General features: G+C 39.6%; 1 protein-coding gene across 3 annotated transcripts in view; it reads right to left on the reverse strand.

Moving 5' to 3' along the window:
• piezo1 (piezo-type mechanosensitive ion channel component 1) overlaps positions 1–20,233 on the reverse strand; it is an 82,731-nt gene that overhangs the window by 25,799 nt on the left and 36,699 nt on the right. The window contains exons 7-26 of one of the 3 annotated variants that reach the window (XM_046401171.1): positions 17,284–17,455; positions 16,505–16,612; positions 15,925–16,023; positions 15,421–15,493; positions 14,145–14,248; positions 13,838–13,917; positions 13,402–13,582; positions 12,683–12,788; positions 10,805–10,986; positions 9,597–9,745; positions 8,034–8,192; positions 7,271–7,377; positions 6,987–7,153; positions 6,189–6,365; positions 4,348–4,473; positions 3,817–4,017; positions 3,397–3,601; positions 1,202–1,306; positions 655–811; positions 148–391 (exon numbers count right to left, since the gene is read on the reverse strand). In XM_046401171.1, the coding sequence (XP_046257127.1) occupies positions 148–391; positions 655–811; positions 1,202–1,306; positions 3,397–3,601; positions 3,817–4,017; positions 4,348–4,473; positions 6,189–6,365; positions 6,987–7,153; positions 7,271–7,377; positions 8,034–8,192; positions 9,597–9,745; positions 10,805–10,986; positions 12,683–12,788; positions 13,402–13,582; positions 13,838–13,917; positions 14,145–14,248; positions 15,421–15,493; positions 15,925–16,023; positions 16,505–16,612; positions 17,284–17,455 (2,902 nt within the window). Of the gene's footprint in view, positions 1–147; positions 392–654; positions 812–1,201; positions 1,307–3,396; positions 3,602–3,816; positions 4,018–4,347; positions 4,474–6,188; positions 6,366–6,986; positions 7,154–7,270; positions 7,378–8,033; positions 8,193–9,596; positions 9,746–10,804; positions 10,987–12,682; positions 12,789–13,401; positions 13,583–13,837; positions 13,918–14,144; positions 14,249–15,420; positions 15,494–15,924; positions 16,027–16,504; positions 16,613–17,283; positions 17,456–20,233 lie in introns of all 3 variants that reach the window. The other 2 variants (XM_046401170.1, XM_046401172.1) reach the window with 2 other exon arrangements.

Here is a 20,233-nt window from a genome sequence, read left to right on the forward strand (position 1 = left end):
CAGATGATGTTTCTGCGGTTTGCTGAAAATGCCAACATATCACAGAGACATTTTTAGATATACATTTTACTGAATACCAAGGCAAAAAGAAGCGAGAAGCCCCTAAAAGCTGCGAGCTAGCGCATTTGATGAAGTGACTATACTTACTGATAACATATTTTTCGAGATAATGACTGCCACGTTATAGATGATGAGACAGTCCCACAGGGCAAGGCGGGTCCTGGATGGTTTGACCAATAGCTGGGTCCCAAACAGCAGAAAAAAGAAGCAGGCAAGCAAGTAGCCCAGTCCAAACACAGAGATCCTGGTAGCCCCGGTGATGAAGACCACCGACAGCACAAACCAGAAGAGGTGACGAAACACCAAAACTTTAGCCATGTCCAGGTAGCTCCTGGAGGAGGACAGGGAAAGCAATAATTCATGTCTGAGCTTGACAAACAAGCTTTTACTGTGAAAAACTTCTAAACATCTCATTTCATTTACTGTTCTATGCAAAAATATTTAGAATAATAAGCGTTGAATAATTTTATGGACAATGTCCTGCTTTTTAAATGTCAGCCACAATGTTTTAATATCTGAACTGAAGACATCACCATCTGAAGTTTTGTTAATGTTTGCTAATGGTGACAGTAGACAAAGGAGACATTTATTTGCCTGCAGTTGATAAAGTTGGGTGCAGGGTTAAACAGTCGCCCATCCATTGGATCTGGGTCGTCTGTGTTCTCTCCCGCCAGAACCATCCACTCCTCCGTGTGCTCGCACTCAAACACCTTCCACTGCTGGGACGCACACATCAGCAGCACAAAGTCCGCTGTAGACACCCACAGCACAATACATCATCATCATCATCATCGTCATCATCATACGCCTGGAAAATTAACTGCTGCTAGCACCCACTCCGACACCGAGACAGAAAAGATAGATTGAGTTCATGTGATACCGACTTAAATCAAATGAATGAATTTCAATCACTTATACTTCATTTCATTCTGAATGAAATTCATTTGTTCCAATATTTTCTCTTGGAAAAAAACAAAAAACAAAACATTTAATAAGAAATGATCTTTCTGTAGTGCCTCTACTGAAAATTCTGTATGGTGACAAGGTGACTATCTGACACACGTAGGCTTGTTTTGTTGATACAGATAAAGTTATGAAGGAACTGACTCTGACAAAGTCGCACAGATGCACACGAACTGACCTATGAGGTTTTTGGAGTTAGGCACAGTGAAGAAGTCAGGCAGGTAGATCCATTTGATGAGAGCTGAGTTTATCAACACTGGAGTGTTCCACCGCCATGGGTAGTCTACACAGCCACACACACACACACACACACAATCAATACAGGCAGGTAAATACAGGTTCAGGTACTCATTTGTACAGTAGTTTACCTTCAGCAGAGTTCTATATGATGCCATGTGGGGCATGATCTAAAGTTTGCTTTGCATAACCTTCATAGTATATGAGACAGTATTGTAAAAAGTACTCAAAGGTCAAACTTGAGAAAAGTAAAGTTGTCATGATGAAAGAAAGTGACATATTTTGTCATTGGAGGGAACTCACTCCAATGAAATTCGTGCTCTGCATTTAACCCACCCAAGTGACGTGCACACACACACAGCAAACCCGGGGCAGTGGGCGACCGCGTGGGGGTTAGGTACCTTGCTCAAGGGTACCTCAGCCATGGACACCGGGACGGGGAATCGAACCAGCGATCCACCGGTTACGGGTCCGACACCCTAACCGCTGATCCACGACTGCCCCATGCTGTCATGCTTTTATATTACTTTGGTAAAGGTGAATGTTACCCAAAGTAACTGACAACAAATGTAAATCAACAGCACATGTAAATGTTAACTGTATTTACAAGTATGTGCATACTGTATGGGGGTCGATTATTATTTGCATTCAGCATGTTGCAGAGTATCTGACTCAGTTTTTTTTTTATCCAATTGCATACAAAATAAATAATAATGTGCTACTTTGGCTCTGATAATCTGATCTGCAAGAGCAAATTAGCATTGCACTTAAGCACAAAGCTCGGGTACAATACTCTGGTAAATGTACACGGTTACATACCATCACTGCTATGAGATGATGTGACTTTGTGACCAAAGTACTGAACAGAAAGGTAAGCTCTATAAACACACTGTGACCTGACAAACACTCTGCAGAAAGAAAAACAATTCTTTGACATTTTCACATGTTAAAAATGACATAATTTGAAAGTGATTTCAACACCAAGAACTGGCTTAGAGTGTGACAGCTTTTCAAAGGTTGTAAACCCCAAATTCAACAGCAAATGTACCAGATGGCAGTTGAGGTGATGTGTTTCTATTATTCTGTTCCAACTGTGTATAAAAACAGGATGAACAAAACATATCAGTGCTATACAGTCTAATACAACACCAACACCTACTATGGCCTCAAAAATGACCACAGTGTTGAATCACCTGCCTGTATTATTAAACAGAACTCATGGAAGCTGTAGCGGTTGAGTAAAAAATCAGTATGTTGAAGTTTTACTTTCCAGTACAGCAACAGATACCCATTTATGTTATAAACTGAGTTGTAATGTCAGGGCACACCTTAGGCTGTTTTACAGCTGTACTGCAGCAACGCATAGAGAAGTTTGTATAAAAGGCTACATTACCAAGGGGCTGTGTCTGTGTGTGTGTGTGTGGACACGTATTGCTGTAGTTGTGGGGACAAAAATCTGTTTACTCACTCATATTGTGAGGACCTGCCTTACTTACAAAACACAAGTCCCCACAACTTAAATCATTAAATATTAGGGTGAAGGCCTTCTTTAAGGTTATGTTGAGGTTAGGGTTAGGTTAAGGTCAGGGTTAGGATTAGGTAAGTAATGTTTATTGTTATGGTTATGTGGTGGTTAAGCCTCCAAGGGAAGGAATGTAAGTCTATGTAATGTCCCCAAATGTGATGGAAACACAACTCTCTCTCTCTCTCTCTCTGTGTGTGTCCTTTTTGTGGGGTTACCAAGACGAGAATTCTACTCATAGTATGGTGTCTGCCAAATCAATGCTGGATCCTATAAAGTCGATTATTACATTTTAGGGTGAAGACTAGAGTTAAGGCTTTAGGGTTAGAGTTAAGCAGGTAATGTTAGGGTTAGGGTAGGTCCCCAGGAAATTTTAAGTCCATGCAATATCCCTAAAAGTGTAGGTGTTTGTTTGGAGATTATGGGGGTGGGGGCCTTAGACAAATCTTTATCTACAAAAAGGAAAGAAAAGAGACATTATCCAGGAACCACTGGAATACAGCCAGAAAACCCCAGTATGATATTTCAGCAATTCAGAAGAATGAATGAAGCAATATACTGATGGTTGAACATACAGTACTTGTGTATGATATCAAGTACATATAGTGACTCACCTATGCAGAGAGCAGGTGGTATGCCCACACACAATAGATACTGGTAGATCATGAAGATGGACAGGAAAAGGCAATATTTGGGCCAGATTCTGGCAATAGCTGCCCGTCGCCGCCTCACCAAGATGGCTACCAACCAACAGCCATGTATTATCACCAAGAAGTTCATTCGCTGGCCAATCACGTTCACCGTCATCAGGAAGCAAATCTTTTAAAGAGAGGGCAGGTTTAAGAAGAGCAAAATGAAAATGGAAAATTGCAAATTACAACTTGAATTCTGGTTTGTAGCCCAAACACTGGCTCTCTGTAACAGTCTACAAGAGGAATGCACTTCTTTTGAATAAAATCCAACATCCCTTTTTTTTATTATTATTTCCTGGTCCAAACAGCCCCCAGTGATGTGAAGTGACCTCTCCTAGTTACCTCTAATCCAAACTTGTAGAAAGTGCAGTTCAGCAGGTACTTGAAGCAGGGTAAGAGGCCCTTGTCTAGAGTGTCCCTGGTGGCGGCAGGAAACAGAGTTGGGATGGTGGGGGGAGATCGTTGGAGCTGACGGTAGTGGTGAGCCTGGTGTCGATACACTGTCGCCTCAAACACCAACAGCATCAGCACTATTAAATGGTTCTGCACACCAAAAAGAAACCACATTCAGGACAGTTACGAGAGTTATGAGATGAATTACAATGGAGGTGAACTGTGCTACCCACAGCTTTAACAAAATGCATTTAAAACACAGCAAATTTAACAGCAACATCTCAGAATGTGGAGAGGATAGTTTTCTGTGTTTATTTTAAAGAAACAAAATCATCTTCACACTATACACAGTGGGTTTATATTGTACATTAATTTCCATACATTCAGAAACATGACTCAGTAGCATTCTTAGTGTAGCCACAGTAATCATCTTGATCATCTGTATTTTCACACTGACTAGAAAATATATGTTGAATATACCTTGCTGTATCCCAGGACAGTTTCATCTTTCCTGATGCCAAACCACTTGGCTGGATCTACTGGCTCTCTATACAGAAAGGAGTCCATCATCTCCTCTGGTAAGAGGTTGGTTTGATTTGCCAGAGGCTGTGAGGAGGAAAAGAGGAAAGAGACAAATTCACAGGCAGTACAATCAACATCTTATCACTCCAGCTCCCACTGGGGTGCATTACCTTCATCTCAAATGAATCTACAATACCAGCTGCTTGTGGGAAAGAGAGCGAAGTAGTCAGGGTTAGAGCCTCCTCAGTTCTCTTTACTTCAGAGAGGTAGCCTTGGATAAAGGCCCTTAGCCCTTACACCCTCATGATTAGCTTTGAAAAGTTGAGCAACGCCACAGTTTTGGCAATGCCCATGTATTGATCAGACATGACTAAGAGTGGGTGCTGTAATTATTTTGTCATGGTAAAATAAAAGGATAATAATATACATGTAACAACTTCTAGATAGTTTGGGTCAGATGCTCAGAGTTCTGGTGCTCTGGTAATCTGACTTTCCAGCCTAAACTCATATACACATTCTGGAATTTCCCAGCTCTCAGCCAGAGAAAATGTCACAAGAAGAAAGCAAGCGGAATAATAATGCATTGCTGATCAAAGTCAGAAGGCCTTGATCTCAAAAGATAAAGCAATAACAAATACAGCTCATTGTAGCTGAGGGGAGGTAGTTTAGGACGATGCTGAGCCTAGGTTTTAAAAAAGATTATCCATTTTTATTGTCTAACGTCTCATGAAACATTTATAGATCACATAAAGATATAAAGATAACTACGTGACTTCAGCCAAAGGAAAACTAAAAATGTGAGTCTTACATCAGTCTACTCAAGTCTAGATGAGTCAGATTTTAAAATGCAAATTTTCTTCTCAATTGTATCAATATCTGTTACTGAGTGGCACATCACAACTTTCATTTTTGGGTGAAATGTTCCACTACGAAAGGCTGTTGAGACTGAAACTAGCTCAGCATGGAAAAACTCCTGTTTCATATCAAGCCTGTTGCCCTGTAAACAACGTTAATTGCAGGCACAGAGTGATTAGATTCCAAAGATTACCATATAAGACTGCAATATACAGACAAGCTTACACATGTGTGTATTTAGCAGCTATTAGTTTCACCACAGGACGTGAAACTCAGCATGAAATTTTTTTGTTCAGAGCCAAATTATTGTTATAGTTCAGCTTTTGTCTTTGATGTGGTGTGTATGTGAGAGACAGATACACTGCTACTACTACCACTCCACTCCACTGAGTTCTTGACCCTGGTCGTCCACTACAAGAATATGGTTGCCATATGTTGGACCCCTGCCTGGTCCCAAACCTCTGACTGTCTGTGCACACTAATCACTTTATCAGTGAGTCAGGTCCTGCTGCTCTGGTGAGCGGAGCTCCCCAGCTGGAGGAACAACCAGGTCCTCAGTGGGTTTCATTAAAACGGTCATATTGTTTCTCTATGTCAGACAGACAAATGGGCACATTTTACACAAAGCTCAACAGTCAATATCACTCCTCTGTATCACTGTTAACTGTATGTCACACCACACTGTGTTCAAAAGTAGCATTTTCTAAAACAGATGTTTGTCTTTCGCTTGGGTAATTAATAATTAAATGAATTATTTATTTAATTATTTACAACAATTTCCTGCAGGATCAATAAAGTTCTTATCTTATTTATTATTATTTTAGTTATAATTTATACTAAGAATATTTTTACATTGTTGGTACAAAGCACTGACTGAGATATAACATTACGTATCTTAGATATCTCAGATTTTGATGCAGCATGTGTGTGCATAAGTGTCTTACCAGGCTACAGTTCCTGGAGTACTCCTCAGGGTTGACGACACTGAGCTGGTACAGCATCTTGCACACGATGATGACACACACCCAGACTGTAGACAGACAGGAAGCCATGTGCCTGAAGCGGCCATAGGGCATCGCCAGTGACCATAGCACCACCAAGACCAGGTTCATCACAGACGGCTATGGACAGAGCAGCGTTTTAGGTCATAATGCAGACGTGCATGAGCCCACACAAAAACCAACATGTTCAAGAGCGTCATGTCAACTATTGTATATATGTACAGGTCATTCATCTCTCCGGCACCAAAACATGCTGTCCTAAACACTGGACACAGTGTTCCAGAACGGTGGTCAATTTTAATGAACGTTGCTGAACCAGCCTTAAGTATATACACACATTAGGATCCTTTTGGGTGTCCCCAGTCAGACCTATGGCTAGCTATCTCAATGCTTGTGTTAAATGTTGTATAACTACTATAGTAGTTCAATTAGAGATTAAGATTAATTTAATTGTAATTACACAGTGCATTTACAACAAAACTCGGGTTGCAGTTCCCTATGCTATGCATGCCCACACAAATATACACTAATATCACATCACAAACTAAATACATTTTTTTGACTTCAGCAGTCCCACAGCCTGAGGAAAGAAGCTGCTTTGCAGTCTGCTTGTACGGCAGCAGATACTTTTGTAGCAGGGTGAACAGGCTGTGTCCAGAGTGGATGTTGTCATCTACAATACAAAACAGCTCTTTGTCTCACTCCTTTCACTCACACAACAGCCACTCGCTCCACCTTTACCTCTTCAAGTGCAACCCAAACCGAGAAGAAGGCCACCATCTTGAGGATGTGGAGCTCCAGAAGCCGCCAAAGAAACACTTGGACTCTGGTGAGATTGTCAGAGAATCTTCTGGACAGAACCAGCAACCTGTCTGTCACCAGACCCCACTTACTGGGCATCAGTTCCGCTGAGCAAGGGAAGAGAGAGGATGGATGAACATATAAATCGTGCATCAGTAAGCAACAATTCAATTTTTTAAAATGCGTCTTAAATATAAACTACCCCTGTTGTTTTGTTTTTTTACCTTCATCTTCAGATTCCTCATCAGTGTTAGTCACCAGGTCTTCCTCTTCAAAGTTCACCCCCACATTACCAGAGTCAGTCTGCTCGGTCCTCTCACTGCTCTTCTTCCTGGAGGCAGACTGTCTCATTAGTTTTTGCAAAAGGTAAAATACATATAGAATTTCTAGATAATACACAATGATGGGAAACATTACTGCAAAAAGCAGAGGTTTGAATGTAAAAATGAGTTTGTGGTTGAAAGCAGAGATATCATGAGCACACTTCAGGAAACAGATCATTTACATTCCACTAACGGTCAAGAGTCAGCATTTCTGAATGTGACAGGACCATAAACGTTCATTCATGATGAAAGTATATTTTTTTAAAAATAAAATAACTAAATTGTGTTAATTGTTCAGTTATCTCTTTTCCTAGGTTTGACTCCTCTTGAATTCAGGAGCATATACATACATTTGTCCAGTCAAATGTGATTTGGTATGAGCAGCTAATCCTGCACAAAACCAAACCAAAGGCAGCATTTGGCTGTATTTTAGTTCGAAAAAAATCTTCATTTAAAGAATGTGGTTGAGGTCAATATATTCTTTTCTCCCTTATCCTCCTCATGTAAAAATGTCTGTAGCTGTCTACAGTTCATCTTCCTGCAGACTCAGGTATTCACTCAGAAATGTGTCACATGACAGAAGATACAGCAAAGGTACTCATACTTTCATCGCACTGCGACACTGAAGCAATATGATTGGACATGAGTGATAGGAGTGTGTTACTTGTGTATAGGCGTAACATGGTCCAGGTCAGTGATTTTCATGAAAGGCTTGTGGAAGTAGTGTAGCTGCAAAATGCAGGCCAGCAGGAAGAAGCCAGGGATCAGAATGCTGGTGAAGAGTTCGGACAGAGCAAACGTCTCCAGACCGATTGCTGCCAGCCTGAGGACGACATGGAGGGAATGATAACACCTTCATTATTTCACTTTTAAATAGCTCTCTTATTCCTAAATTAACATGTTTACAGTTTTTCTCATTTACTGAGGCAGTTTTAACATTCTTTAATTTGTAAGTGCTATCATCACAACTGTTTGGAGATGGGAGATCACAACTCTGCTGCAAGTCTGCAGGTAGTAACTCACCCAAAACATTTCATTCATTCTTCGAAACTTAGCTATTGTAAAAAGAATGATTTCTGATATACACAGTATCACTAATGGCAAGTCATCTATACATGATAGAATATCTAAAAAAGGAAAATGGGAAGCAGATTCAGGTTGCATTTATGATGATAAGGACTGTTCTCAGTTATTGGAGCAAGCTCAGACTTATTTCCACAAAACATAGACAAATTCAATTTAATATGCTTTACAGAACATATTATACCCCACAAAGTTTGCACAAAATTGTCAAAAACTTTCCCCCCATGTCTCAGAGATGTAAAATAGTAAAAGGTAATCTCCCACATATGCTTTGGAGTTGCCCAAAGATAGACGATTTCACAGGCTGAGCTCCATATCCTCCCTATGATCCCTCAGCTACAGAGGCAACAACCTCTGGCGGCAGTGAAGGCTCTCCGCTCCACAACAGGAAACACTCTTACTCCAAATCTCTGCGTCAATGTTTCAAATCTCCAAAAGCTGCTTCCTGCTTTTTGATATTCGTGGGGCTGGGGGGGTTGGGAACAATTTGATGCTGTTCCTTTAATTGTAAATTACTGTTTTACTGTAATGCAAGCATCACTCACTGCATAAATCTTTTAAAAAATCTTTGCTATTGTGTCAGTTGATGAAAAACTGAAAACTAAAATGAAAAACTGTTTAGAGATAAAGTTTGTCTTCTCACGATGGCAGTCATGTGTGGAAATGTTTCTTATATACTGTTTTGTTCTACTTTTAAATAGTTTAAGTTTGGTTTACAGTAAACTACAACAATGTAGAATTTACTTGAATGAATGAGAAATTCAGATTTGACAGAATGGAAGAAACATTGTAGGCAAAAGGTGGATAATTAGACCTGTAGATACAGGGTCAAATTACCATCATTTATCCAAAACAGTCTATGTAATTATGCTTGGGACATTTTGGAGCAAGCAGACTATAAGCTAGGTGTGGGTAATGAGTAAATACTATACCCTTATTGGTACACTATGATTGCCCCTATAACATACTATAAATGTAGTCTTCATAGAAAATGTTACAGAATTTTCCATCTCATATAAAAATCACAAGCTGATAATGATAGCAGAACCAGCCAATAGCTGAAAGGGAAAGAAACGGACACAACAGGAATCAGCAGGGTAGCAGAAGTCACTTGACAGTCTCAAGTTGCTGGAAAAGAACGTACTGTTCTTCTGTGAAACCGGTGAAGTTTCTCCAGTACCCAGGGAAGTCTTCAAACTGGTAAGTGTAGATGGTGATGAGCACCAGCATGGTGTAGGCCACAACAAGCCACCAGAAGAGCTTCAACAGGCGTCTCCACAGAGAATAGTACACCTGGGAAATACAACAATTCTCTCATTACAAGACTTTTTTGAACTCACCTTTAATTTGAAATATACTATATAAACAAAAGTTTATCAGGACTTGGGCTAGGCCCCTTACTTCCAGTGAAGGAAAATCTTAATGCTTTCGCATAGCGAAACATTTTGGACAATGCTATGGGGCTGTTGGAGGAACTCTGTGGCAACAGTTTGGGGAAGAACCTATTCCAGCCTGACTGTGCCCAAGTGCACAAAGAAAGTCCATCAATTCATGGTTGGATGAGTTTAGTATGAAAGAACAGAGTCCTGACCTCAACCCCATCGAACACCTTTGGGATGAACTGGAACGGAGACTGTGAGTCAGGCCTTTTAGTCCATCAGTGCCTGACCTCACTATAGTTTGACTGCATGAATGGGCAAAATTTCCCACAGAAACACCCCAATCTTGTGAAAACCCTTCCCAGAAGTTGTTACAGCTGCAAAGCTATCTGTGTATTTAGAATGTGATGTCATTAAAGTCCCTGTTGGTGTAATGGTCAGGTGCCCCAATAAGGTAAGGTAAGGTAAGGTAAGGTAAGGTAAGGTAAGGTAAGGTAAGGTAAGGTAAGGTAAGGTAAGGTAAGGTAAGGGTGAACTTTATTGTCCCTTGTGGGAAACTTGTCTTGGACAGTAGATACAGGCCGCGCCACAATAAAACAACAACAATAACACAGAATTTGTAAAATGCAACAGTGCAGCGATGGACGTGGTCCATAGTATTGCACAGTCAAGTTTCACAAGAAAAATAAAGTGCACTCTGTACATCAAGCAATAGAAAATGGACAAATAGGTTTAAAAACCGGTAAAACCCCAAACAATAGATAAAGAAACAACAAGATAGAACAAATACTTTTGTCTATATAGTGTATGTATGTGCAAATAAAAGTTTAAACCAAGTGGTGCAAAGAAAAAACTCTCCACTCAAACAGTGTTTTGATGTGAGAATGATGGATCTGACGAGACATCTGCGTGAAGCTTCTTTAAAAATGGAGACCTGTGAACCTGAATCAGTGGTCTACAGGCCTGATCCTACCTGATAGAGGCAGAGGCAGATAAGGAACAGCAGCATGTAGACAATTTTGTATCCAACGAGTTTTCCAGCAAAAGAGACCATGATGAACATCCCTCCACACACATAGATCCAGTATTTGGCATAACAGCTCATCACCATGCCTCCCAGAACCTTCAGCACCGATTCACTACCAGGTCCCTCTTCTGACAAGGACAAGAGGTTAGAGAAAGAAGGGAGGGTCAGACGCTGATGTGAAAAAGAAAAAGTAAAAGTTATCAGGAAACCACTGTACAAGGTAAGGAATGGAAGGAGTGTAATCAGGAACAGATACAGAGCCTGTAAAAGGTATTTACTCCCTTAGATGTTTTTCCTTTTTATAGTTAATATAATTTAATATAAATTTATAATGGCTTTTTTAAATAAAAAAAACTTTTTAATGTCACAGTGAAAACAGAATTCTACAAAGTAATTCAATTAAGTAAACATATATAATGTAAAATAAGTGACTGCATAAATACTCAACCCCTTCAAGTCAGTATTTAGTAGATGCACCTGTGACCACAGTCACAGCTCTGAGTCTGTGTGGATAGGTCTCTGTCAGGCTGGCACATCTGGGGACTGCAGTTTTACTCCACTGTTCTTTGCAAAACTGTTGAAGCTCTATCAGGTTGCATGTGGATTGGCCCTGAACAGCCCTTTTCAAGTCCAGCCACATATTCTTTATTGGATTGAGGTCTGGACTTTGACTCGGGCACTCCAGAACATTCATCTTGTTGATTTTAATCTATTTCTGTATATCTTTCATTGTATGCTTTGGGTCATTTTCTTGCTGGAAAATAAGTCCTCTCACAAGTTGTAGTTCTCTAGCAGACTGAATCAGATTGTCCTTCAGGATTTCCTTATCTTTAGCTGCATTTACTTTAACCTCTACCTTTACAAGCCTGCTAGGGTTTCACAAATTGTGAGACTACTAGCACCAACTGGCTGTACCTCTGCTGAATTAGGTCAGTCACTTTAAAGGAGGTGAATATTTACTCATTTTACATTATATATTTTTCAGTTAAGTGACTTTGTATAGATTTGCCATTTAAAGAGTTTTTTTTGTAATTTTTGTCAAAAAAAGCCACTGACTATGATTCCATTCATAAATGCAATAAAAGGGGAAAACATCCAAGGGGGTGAATATTTTTTATAGGCACTATAAAATATTTCATCCTCTGCAGAAAGCTTGTATTAGAGCACAAAACTGGAAATTTAACCAGATGGTGAAGTTTTAAAAGTGTGAAGGGTTCATTTATTGGTCTGAAGAGTCAGATGTTCAACTTAGCATTTCTACTTCTCCTGATGCGGGGGTGGGTGGGCTGGCTAATAATGTTGGCAGAGAAACCGAGGTAAAAATGTCTACAAATGCTTTGTATTTTCCTTGTTCTCCTTTGAGAAAATGTGTCTGTAGAGGAGGCAGAGCTTATGTGTGTACCACCCCCCCACCTCTTCAATAAACCACTACCCCCCTACTGCACTTTCAAAATGTCTTTTTGTTAAATAACTCAGTTTAATTATTTTTTTGGTGTGCGTGTGGATGTACACGTATTCCTGTAGTTGTGGGGACAAAAAAAAAAAATCTGTTGACAGTCCCCAAAACGTAAATCATTAAATATTAGGGTGAAGACTTTAGGTTTAAGGTTTAAGACTTTAAGGTTATGTTGAGGTTAGGATTAGGTTATGTTAAGGGTTAGGATTAGGCAAGTAATGTTTATTGTTATGGTAATGGTTTATGTTATGGTGGTGGTTAAGTCTCCAGGAAATGAATGTAAGTCTATGTAATGTCCCCAAAACTGATAGAAACACAACTGTGTGTGTGTGTGTGTGTGTGTGTGTGTGTATGTGTGAGTCAAAGACCTCCTGTAGTGACTTCCTGTAGTGGTGCAGCCATCTTCCTCTTTTTGCTGAAGTTTTCCTTCACTGACTGACGCACCAGCAGCCAGAAGGTTAAAGTGAACAAAAGCTGGAGAGAAAGAGATAAAAAAAGAGACGCATGGAAAAATACAAATGAAAACATGAAGAGCTCATTGGCTTTCTGAACAATCGAGAGACATTTGGGTTTTCTGCTGCTGAAGTTGGAACATTCTTTGAGAGAGCACTCTGTCTGTAAGTATTAACAATGATATATGTGAGAAAATATTAGTCAAACAGACCAGTGTCAGTACAATAACAGGATCAATAACTGAATTAAGTAGAATAACTTTTTGTCTAACTCAGGTTACGTAGAGCTTATCTCTGTTTGGGAATCTGGCTCTAGTCCTCGTGCTGTGTGAAGGAATATGTACTGAATCTGGCTGTGACATGCCATGTAATGTGGTACAGCCAGGAGTTCAACACATGATATTTTGTCAACAAGTAAGGAGCCTTACTGCCTCATAGTGGAGAGAGGAGCCCTACTATATCTGATTTGTATCACTCTACTTCATGGACATGTTCCAGCATCCAAAAGACATTTTCATCGCCAGGAGTCGGTTATGAAGGCTTATAGTTAATCATAAATATCAAGCACAATGTCATAATAGGTAACAAGTTTAACTTCATGATCCAGTCACACATTGTCTTTACTCTCATCTTACCATTGCCCCCAGTCTTAGACAGGGGTACTGGGCCCTGTCCAGTCCCAGCTGTCTGAGGCTCATGGTTCCCACAGTGGTGGGCAGTTCAGGCTGAAGCTCCATGGCCCAGACATACTGCAGACAGCAAAGAGCCAGGCCATAGAGCAGGATGAATGGAGAGCACAGTGTGGCCGCATGTCGTCTGCGAAGAGAGGCAGTGAATAGAACTCATGTCAAAAACCTGAAGCAGCACAGTAGTGTGGGGAAAGTCATAATATGTCATGGAAGATCTTCACAACTGGGCTGACATCACTTAAAAACTTTAATAGTTTAACAAGACCAACCACTGACACAATGCAAGCAACATATGCAAGAATTAATCAGCATATTCACCAAGAATCAATTTAAACTGTCACATTTAAAGACAATTAGGTTGTTTATCAGGTGTTAACAATACCTGGCACGCAGGATCCAGATAAGACAAGCCCACAGCAGCAGCACAAATGTCAGCCAGCTGTGGTACGTGATGCTCCAGACCTGAACAATACGGAAACAGCATGTGAGAGCAGGATCCGGTCTGTAAGGTCCACAATGTGATTCTGTTTGGTGAGCTGTTACAATAGCTTGAAAGGAACTATCAACATGAGGAAACAAAGTGCTGAAACCAGTTTGTGATCGTCATGAATTAAGTTCATTTGTGTTAACTGGAAGGATAGGCTGAAATGTTACAATTGTATAAAATTGTGGTTCATTCCAATAGTTACCATCATGGCTATGAGAGCACAGACATAGCTCTGCTGCATGACCACCTTTCCCAACAGGAAAAATGGACTTTCACTCGGTTGGCCACTGGGGGCGCCACTAACACCTGCCAAAAATAATCATCTTAGAATTCACAACATATTATAGAAACAAACCAACTGAGCAAGATCATCGAGAGATCTGAGGTGTTCCGCATCATTCCATCTGATTTTCTAATTTTGTCTTCTGAAATAAGCTTTAAAGGAGTGTGCTAGTTTATTGCAGCTTGGCTCTTGATGTATTTGGCAGCCTTGCTTCTAACGTGTCTGATGGTCTGACTGGTTTCTTCACCCGTCACACTTCTTTTGTAGTCATGTCACTGTGTTCTTCAGTCTCAGCGATTAACTTGAGTGAATTCAGTGTTAACTGAAAGGCAAAGCTAATCTAATCTTCAGTTGCTCATTTTATTTTTTTATTTAAGTATTATTTCAACAAATAAAGGTACAGAGCACCAATCAATGCCACATGTAATAATGTTTAATTTATTACTCTTTGGTATTTTTCTGACATTGAAATGCCTGTCTGTGTGATATTGTGTGTCCAGAAGGGTGGCCTGGGGTGGCCGGGGTGGCACCCTAACCCCTAAACCTAAAGTGAAATCCTATAGTGTTTTTGAATCTGCATTGTTTTCTTTAGGTATTTATATTCTTTTGTATATCTTTTCTTTTAGAAGATTTTTATTTTTAAATGCACTTAGTGTAAGTTGCTTTGGAAGTGTCAGGAAAATGAACGTAAAAAAATAAAAATTAAAAACAAGAATAAAAGAAACAGTGAGATCCTGTTATGTTATTAAAGTTATTAAAGTGAATATGAGAAATTCTAAGTTAAGGCTATTTGGACGTGTTTGTACACGTGCATGTACTTTATGCCACCCCTGAATAAGTCAGTGCTCCAATGGGCCACCCCGGTCAAAAAAAGTCTGGATTCACACCTGCTAGCACACAGGTGGGAGTACAAACACAAAGCATTTTTATTCAAAGCTGGCAGCTGATTTAAATCACATTTATATATTTCTTATATTAGGATTATATTGTTGAATTTTGAAGGAGAGAACAACTAGTCATGACTAATTGGCAATCTTGTGCTTTCATAGTCATTTCGACTTTCAGTGAATTCCTCCACATTGTCAGCTTTATTAGAAATCATCTAATCCCTGATAAGATTTTGTCTGTTCAATATTTCTTTGAAATGACATACACACATACTGTCTTTGTGATATAAATGTCTTTCATTTCATACCCAGATCCGGCTGACCCTCTGCAGCCACAGTCTCTCCTCTGCTGCTTTCTGTTTCCACAGACAGGAGCATAAGCTGAAAGAGTAGCAAATGAATTGATATAAATGCAGTTTCTACACAGACTTGCCATTATAGTAGATAAGAAGGTTTAAGCTAAAAATCCCCTGTAGCTATCTGAAGTTATTTGTCTTTTTATGTCAAGTCAATTGTTGCAGTCAGACCATATTTCACCAGGCCAAATTGGCTTGGTTGCTGTGGTAAAAAGCTGGAATGTAGAACGACAAACACCTCTCAATGTTCTGCACTGACAGTTGAATTAATGAGCAGATCTAATATCAGTTGACCAACCAGCAGTTTAGAAAAATGTGGGAGAATATTTAGACAAAAGTATGAGTGGAAGAGTGTGCCTTGCTAAAATGAACACTTTTGAAATGTATTTCTTGGGCACTGGACTGTAAAAGTCCATACTGAACCATAATGAGAAGGTGACATAGATAAATATTTACCTGTGTGTCATCTTCACAGTTGTCTTTCTGTTGATTCCATGACCTTAACTCCACCTTCTCCTCCTTTAACTCTTCTCTTTTGTTCTGCTCCCCCTCAGCCTGCTAAACAAACACATATCCAAATTAACAGGTTTTTTTTTAAACAAAAAAAGCTGCAATCATTGAGCAGAGGTTTTGATTGGCTACAGAGTTATGACAGATGCTTTTCCACTGTCACCGCAGTGTAACATTTTAAATCTTCTTGTAATCCTCTTAGATCCCCTGCAAATCGTGTGAAAAGGGGCTGAACTGGGCAGAGCAGGCTATATTTTTATTATTATTTTTGAAATCCATAAAAAGTTGTAAAAACATTTAAAACCAGCAACATTTTCAGTAATGTGAAAACTCTTAAGCTCTCCGTGTACATCAACATGAATTATATTATTTACTACATCTAAGTTAAGGTTCTAAGACCAAATTGGTATTTCTTTCACTGTCTTACTTTGAGAAATCTTTTTTTTTTCCTACAAAACCATTTTTATTTCCATCAAAGTCCTCAGATGAAGGCTGCTGACTAAATACAAGAGACATAAATATTTACCTGTGTGTCATCTTCACAGTTGTCTTTCTGTTGATCCCATGACCTTAACTCCATCATCTCCTCCTTTAACTCTTCTCTTTTGTCCTGCTCCCCCTCAGCCTGGTAAATCTGAGAACAAACACATATCCAAAATAATAGTTTTAATTTTTAACTAAAAAAAGCGGCAATCATTGAGCAGAAGTTTTGATTGGCTACAGGGTCATGATGGATATTCTTTCCAAGTCACTACAGTGTAACATTTTAAATTTTCTTGTAATCCTTTTAAATCCCCTGCCAATCGTGTGAAAAAGGGCTGAACTGGGCAGAGCAGGCTATATTAGATATTCATTGTAAAGTTATTTTGTATTTGTTATTTTTTAAATCTATAAAAAAGTTGTAAAAAAGCATTTAAAACCAGCAAGATTTTCAGAAATGTATCTGTATACATCAACATGAATTCAGGCTGGATTTTTCTTTATATTATTTACCACATCTAAGTTAAGGTTCTAAGACCAAATTGGTATTTCTTTCACTGTCTTACTTTTTTAAACCATTTTTATTTCCATCAGAGTCCTCAGATGAAGGCTGCTGACTAAATACAAGCACTGATACACCTTTACTTTACTTAAATATGTGAAAACTGGCAACAAAGTGATTTAAATTAGCAAACATCTGGAAAAGAGTGGCTCACACCATGCTGCCACACATCTGCGCCATCTTGCCCATAAAGCAATTACCAATCTATCCAAACAAAGCTCTGCTATGTAACTCAGAACCAATAAAGCGATAGGAGCAGATACCTGTTTAGGTGTTCCATGATATCCGGTCTTGAGAACAGTTACTATGGTGATATAGAGCAGGAACAGTATTCCTGGGTTGACATAAATTGGCCAGTCATGATCGGCATTAAGGTTGAAGTCATAGGGTGCAGAGCAGTTTCCTGGTATGATGATATCCTTCAGACCAAAGAGTCTGGAAAAGAGAATTAAAGAAACAGAGAATTCAGAAAAGCTTATGTTGTGCTGCGATTATTAAGACTGTGGATGTAGAAGCTGTGAAGAGTGCTCTCTCTGTCTGTCATTTGGGGCCATCAAGGAATCAATGTGATCTCATCTGACTCAAAACTGCCAGCTTTGTTCGCACAGTTGCAAGGACATAGCACTGAGACAGGGACAAGGACAGGGATGAGTGCAGCGGCGCTTTCGAAGGAGTCGGACAGCAGAGCGCTGTCTTTCTCTTTGTCTTTTTCTATTCCACCCACATTAGTGGGTTGATCTAAGTGTTTCAAAAAGTTTTTTTTTTTTTTTTTAAATTAATGCTGTCCTTAGTTAGCTTATTTCATTAACCTCTTATCCATAAATTGATGCATGTTTCTCCAGGGAAAGAAAATAGTTCCTTCTGCTCACAAACAGGCTTGTGGATTATCGTGAGTAAACCGAGTCATGATTTCTAGAGAGACGCCTTGAAAGGGTTTTTGATCTCGGTTGAGTTTTTGTGAGCAAAGTGTCATTCATTCTATTCAAGAGAGGGCTGACATCTGTACAGCCAATATCTATGTTTTCACCAAAGAAAAATCTGAGAAATCAATCTGAAAATTTTGAATATAAGTAAATATTGGACGAGTAAAGAAACGAATCCATGTTGAGTATAATGCTCTAGTAGACTAACTTGTTTCACTTAAAACATTTCAAATGTGATTGAAAATCCAGTTCAACACCGTAGAAACTATATATATATTATCACATGTTACAGTTGCCTTCCGGGCTGTTGTTTAACTTCTTTCCATAAAAAAAAAAAGGTTGGAGGGAAACCCTGCTAATAACAGCTGTACTGTTTCAAATGTGGCCCCTGTGCAGCTCAAACCACAGAATTTATGATTCATTTCATAGTTATTTTTATGTTTCACACGTTGATTTCACTGATAAGAAACCACAGAGCCCAAAGCCCAAGCCTGGAAAGGCCTGCAGTCAACACTGTAACAAGATAGTGACACATTTGATATGACAAATTAGCAGCTACATCTAAAAATAGATTTGGAATAATGAGCTGATACTTCTCCAACACTATGAAGCTGAAATACAATATGTCCAGGTCATGCTCAAGGTTCTTAAAGAATTACAGCAGTGGTGTGGTAAACATTGAATTTAGCTGTCTAATGAGAATAGATTCAACAGAATGTAACAGTATATAACAACATGTAACCCTGACATAAATCATGCTCTACCCTAAACATTGTGTCATCTAAAATATTCTTCCCTTCTCACACTGTGTTTATTTGTTTTTTCCTGCTTGCATTTTTTACTTTTGTTGATGAAAGTCCAGTCCCATCCTCAGTCCTCAATTTCAACAAGCTAAGATCCTGTAAGACATCGAGATCCAGACTGAGGAACTGGTGATGGCTAACCAGCCAGACAATATGTTGGTCAACAAACAGCAGAAAATAGCAGCTGTGATAGATGTAGCAATCCCAAGAGGAAGAAACACGAGAAGCTCAAAAAGTACCAAGGGCTGGAAGAGGAGCTAGAAAAGATGCGGAGAGTAAAGGCAACAGTGGTGCCAGTGGTAATCAGAGCACTGGGGCCTTTGACCCCCAAACTGTGTGGCTCCAGCAGATTCCAGGTACAACATCAGTGGTCTCTGTCCACAAGAGCGCAGTCCTAGGAACAGCTAAGATACTGTGCAGAGCCCTCAGCCTCCCAGCACTCTGGTAGAGGACCTGGGCTCTATCTATCTATCTATCCATCCATCCATCCATCCATCCATCTACCCTGCCCTTCATAAAACCATGTCCTAATTCGGAACACCCTGGTAGTTCACTTGGTACTGCCCATGCACCACATACGTAAGGCTGAGTCCTTAGCCACAGTCCAATCTTACCCTGAAAAGCAAGTTCTCATGCAAACATACTCCCAGAGTATCTGCAGCTCCCTATCCAATAAAGGCACAAAAGCAAGAAAAGTACAAAACAAGTCCTAATTCAAATACTTGACCCACCAGAATCTTAATTTGACATAACGCATAAAATCTGTGAACTGTTCCTTTGCGATTATTACCAATATTGCACTGGTTTTTCCATCAGCTGCTTTACTGTATGTCCTTGTAGTCAAAATTGCATTACTTTGCTGTCTTAACACACCAGCTGAACAGGAGTTGTAGTTGTTCTTAAAATGTCAGCCACACAGCTAAAAGGAGATTTTATGATGGGTGTATTTACCTGTCAAAACAGGAAAAACACAGGTGGAACTAAAGACATTTAGTGCTCATTAACAGAAATTATGTCTAAAAATATGTTAATGACAACAACCTTCTTTTCCACGACTAGGAGGAGACGACAACAAGCCAGCAGACATCATTAGCATGTGATATTGACGACAAAAACAAGAAGAGATAATAAAAACCAAAATCTCTCTCTTTATTTTGAATGAAAAAGATGATTAGACCGAATCATATGCTGGCAGCATACACTGAGCACAGCCAGCACTTGGAGTATTATTTCTGTGATTTCTCCTCTGAGCACCCGGGAGCGATTTCCCAGCAACAAAAAAGATTAAGCTATTGGACAAGTTGTTTTGTTTCAGTTCACATGAGGAGACCTGCTGGCTTCCTGAGGCTTCTTGATTTATAGCAGCGTCTCCCTGGTTGGGAAAGCACTGTGTTTGAGTGTTGAGAATGTAAAACCTTTTAGCTGACTTTGTGTAAGGTTAGGCCAACTGGCACACAGGACTGCCATCTTAGACGGTGTTTAGTCTG

Source organism: Scatophagus argus, chromosome 10 (assembly GCF_020382885.2).
Source record: "Scatophagus argus isolate fScaArg1 chromosome 10, fScaArg1.pri, whole genome shotgun sequence".
In the NCBI taxonomy this organism is placed as follows: Eukaryota; Metazoa; Chordata; class Actinopteri; family Scatophagidae; genus Scatophagus; species Scatophagus argus.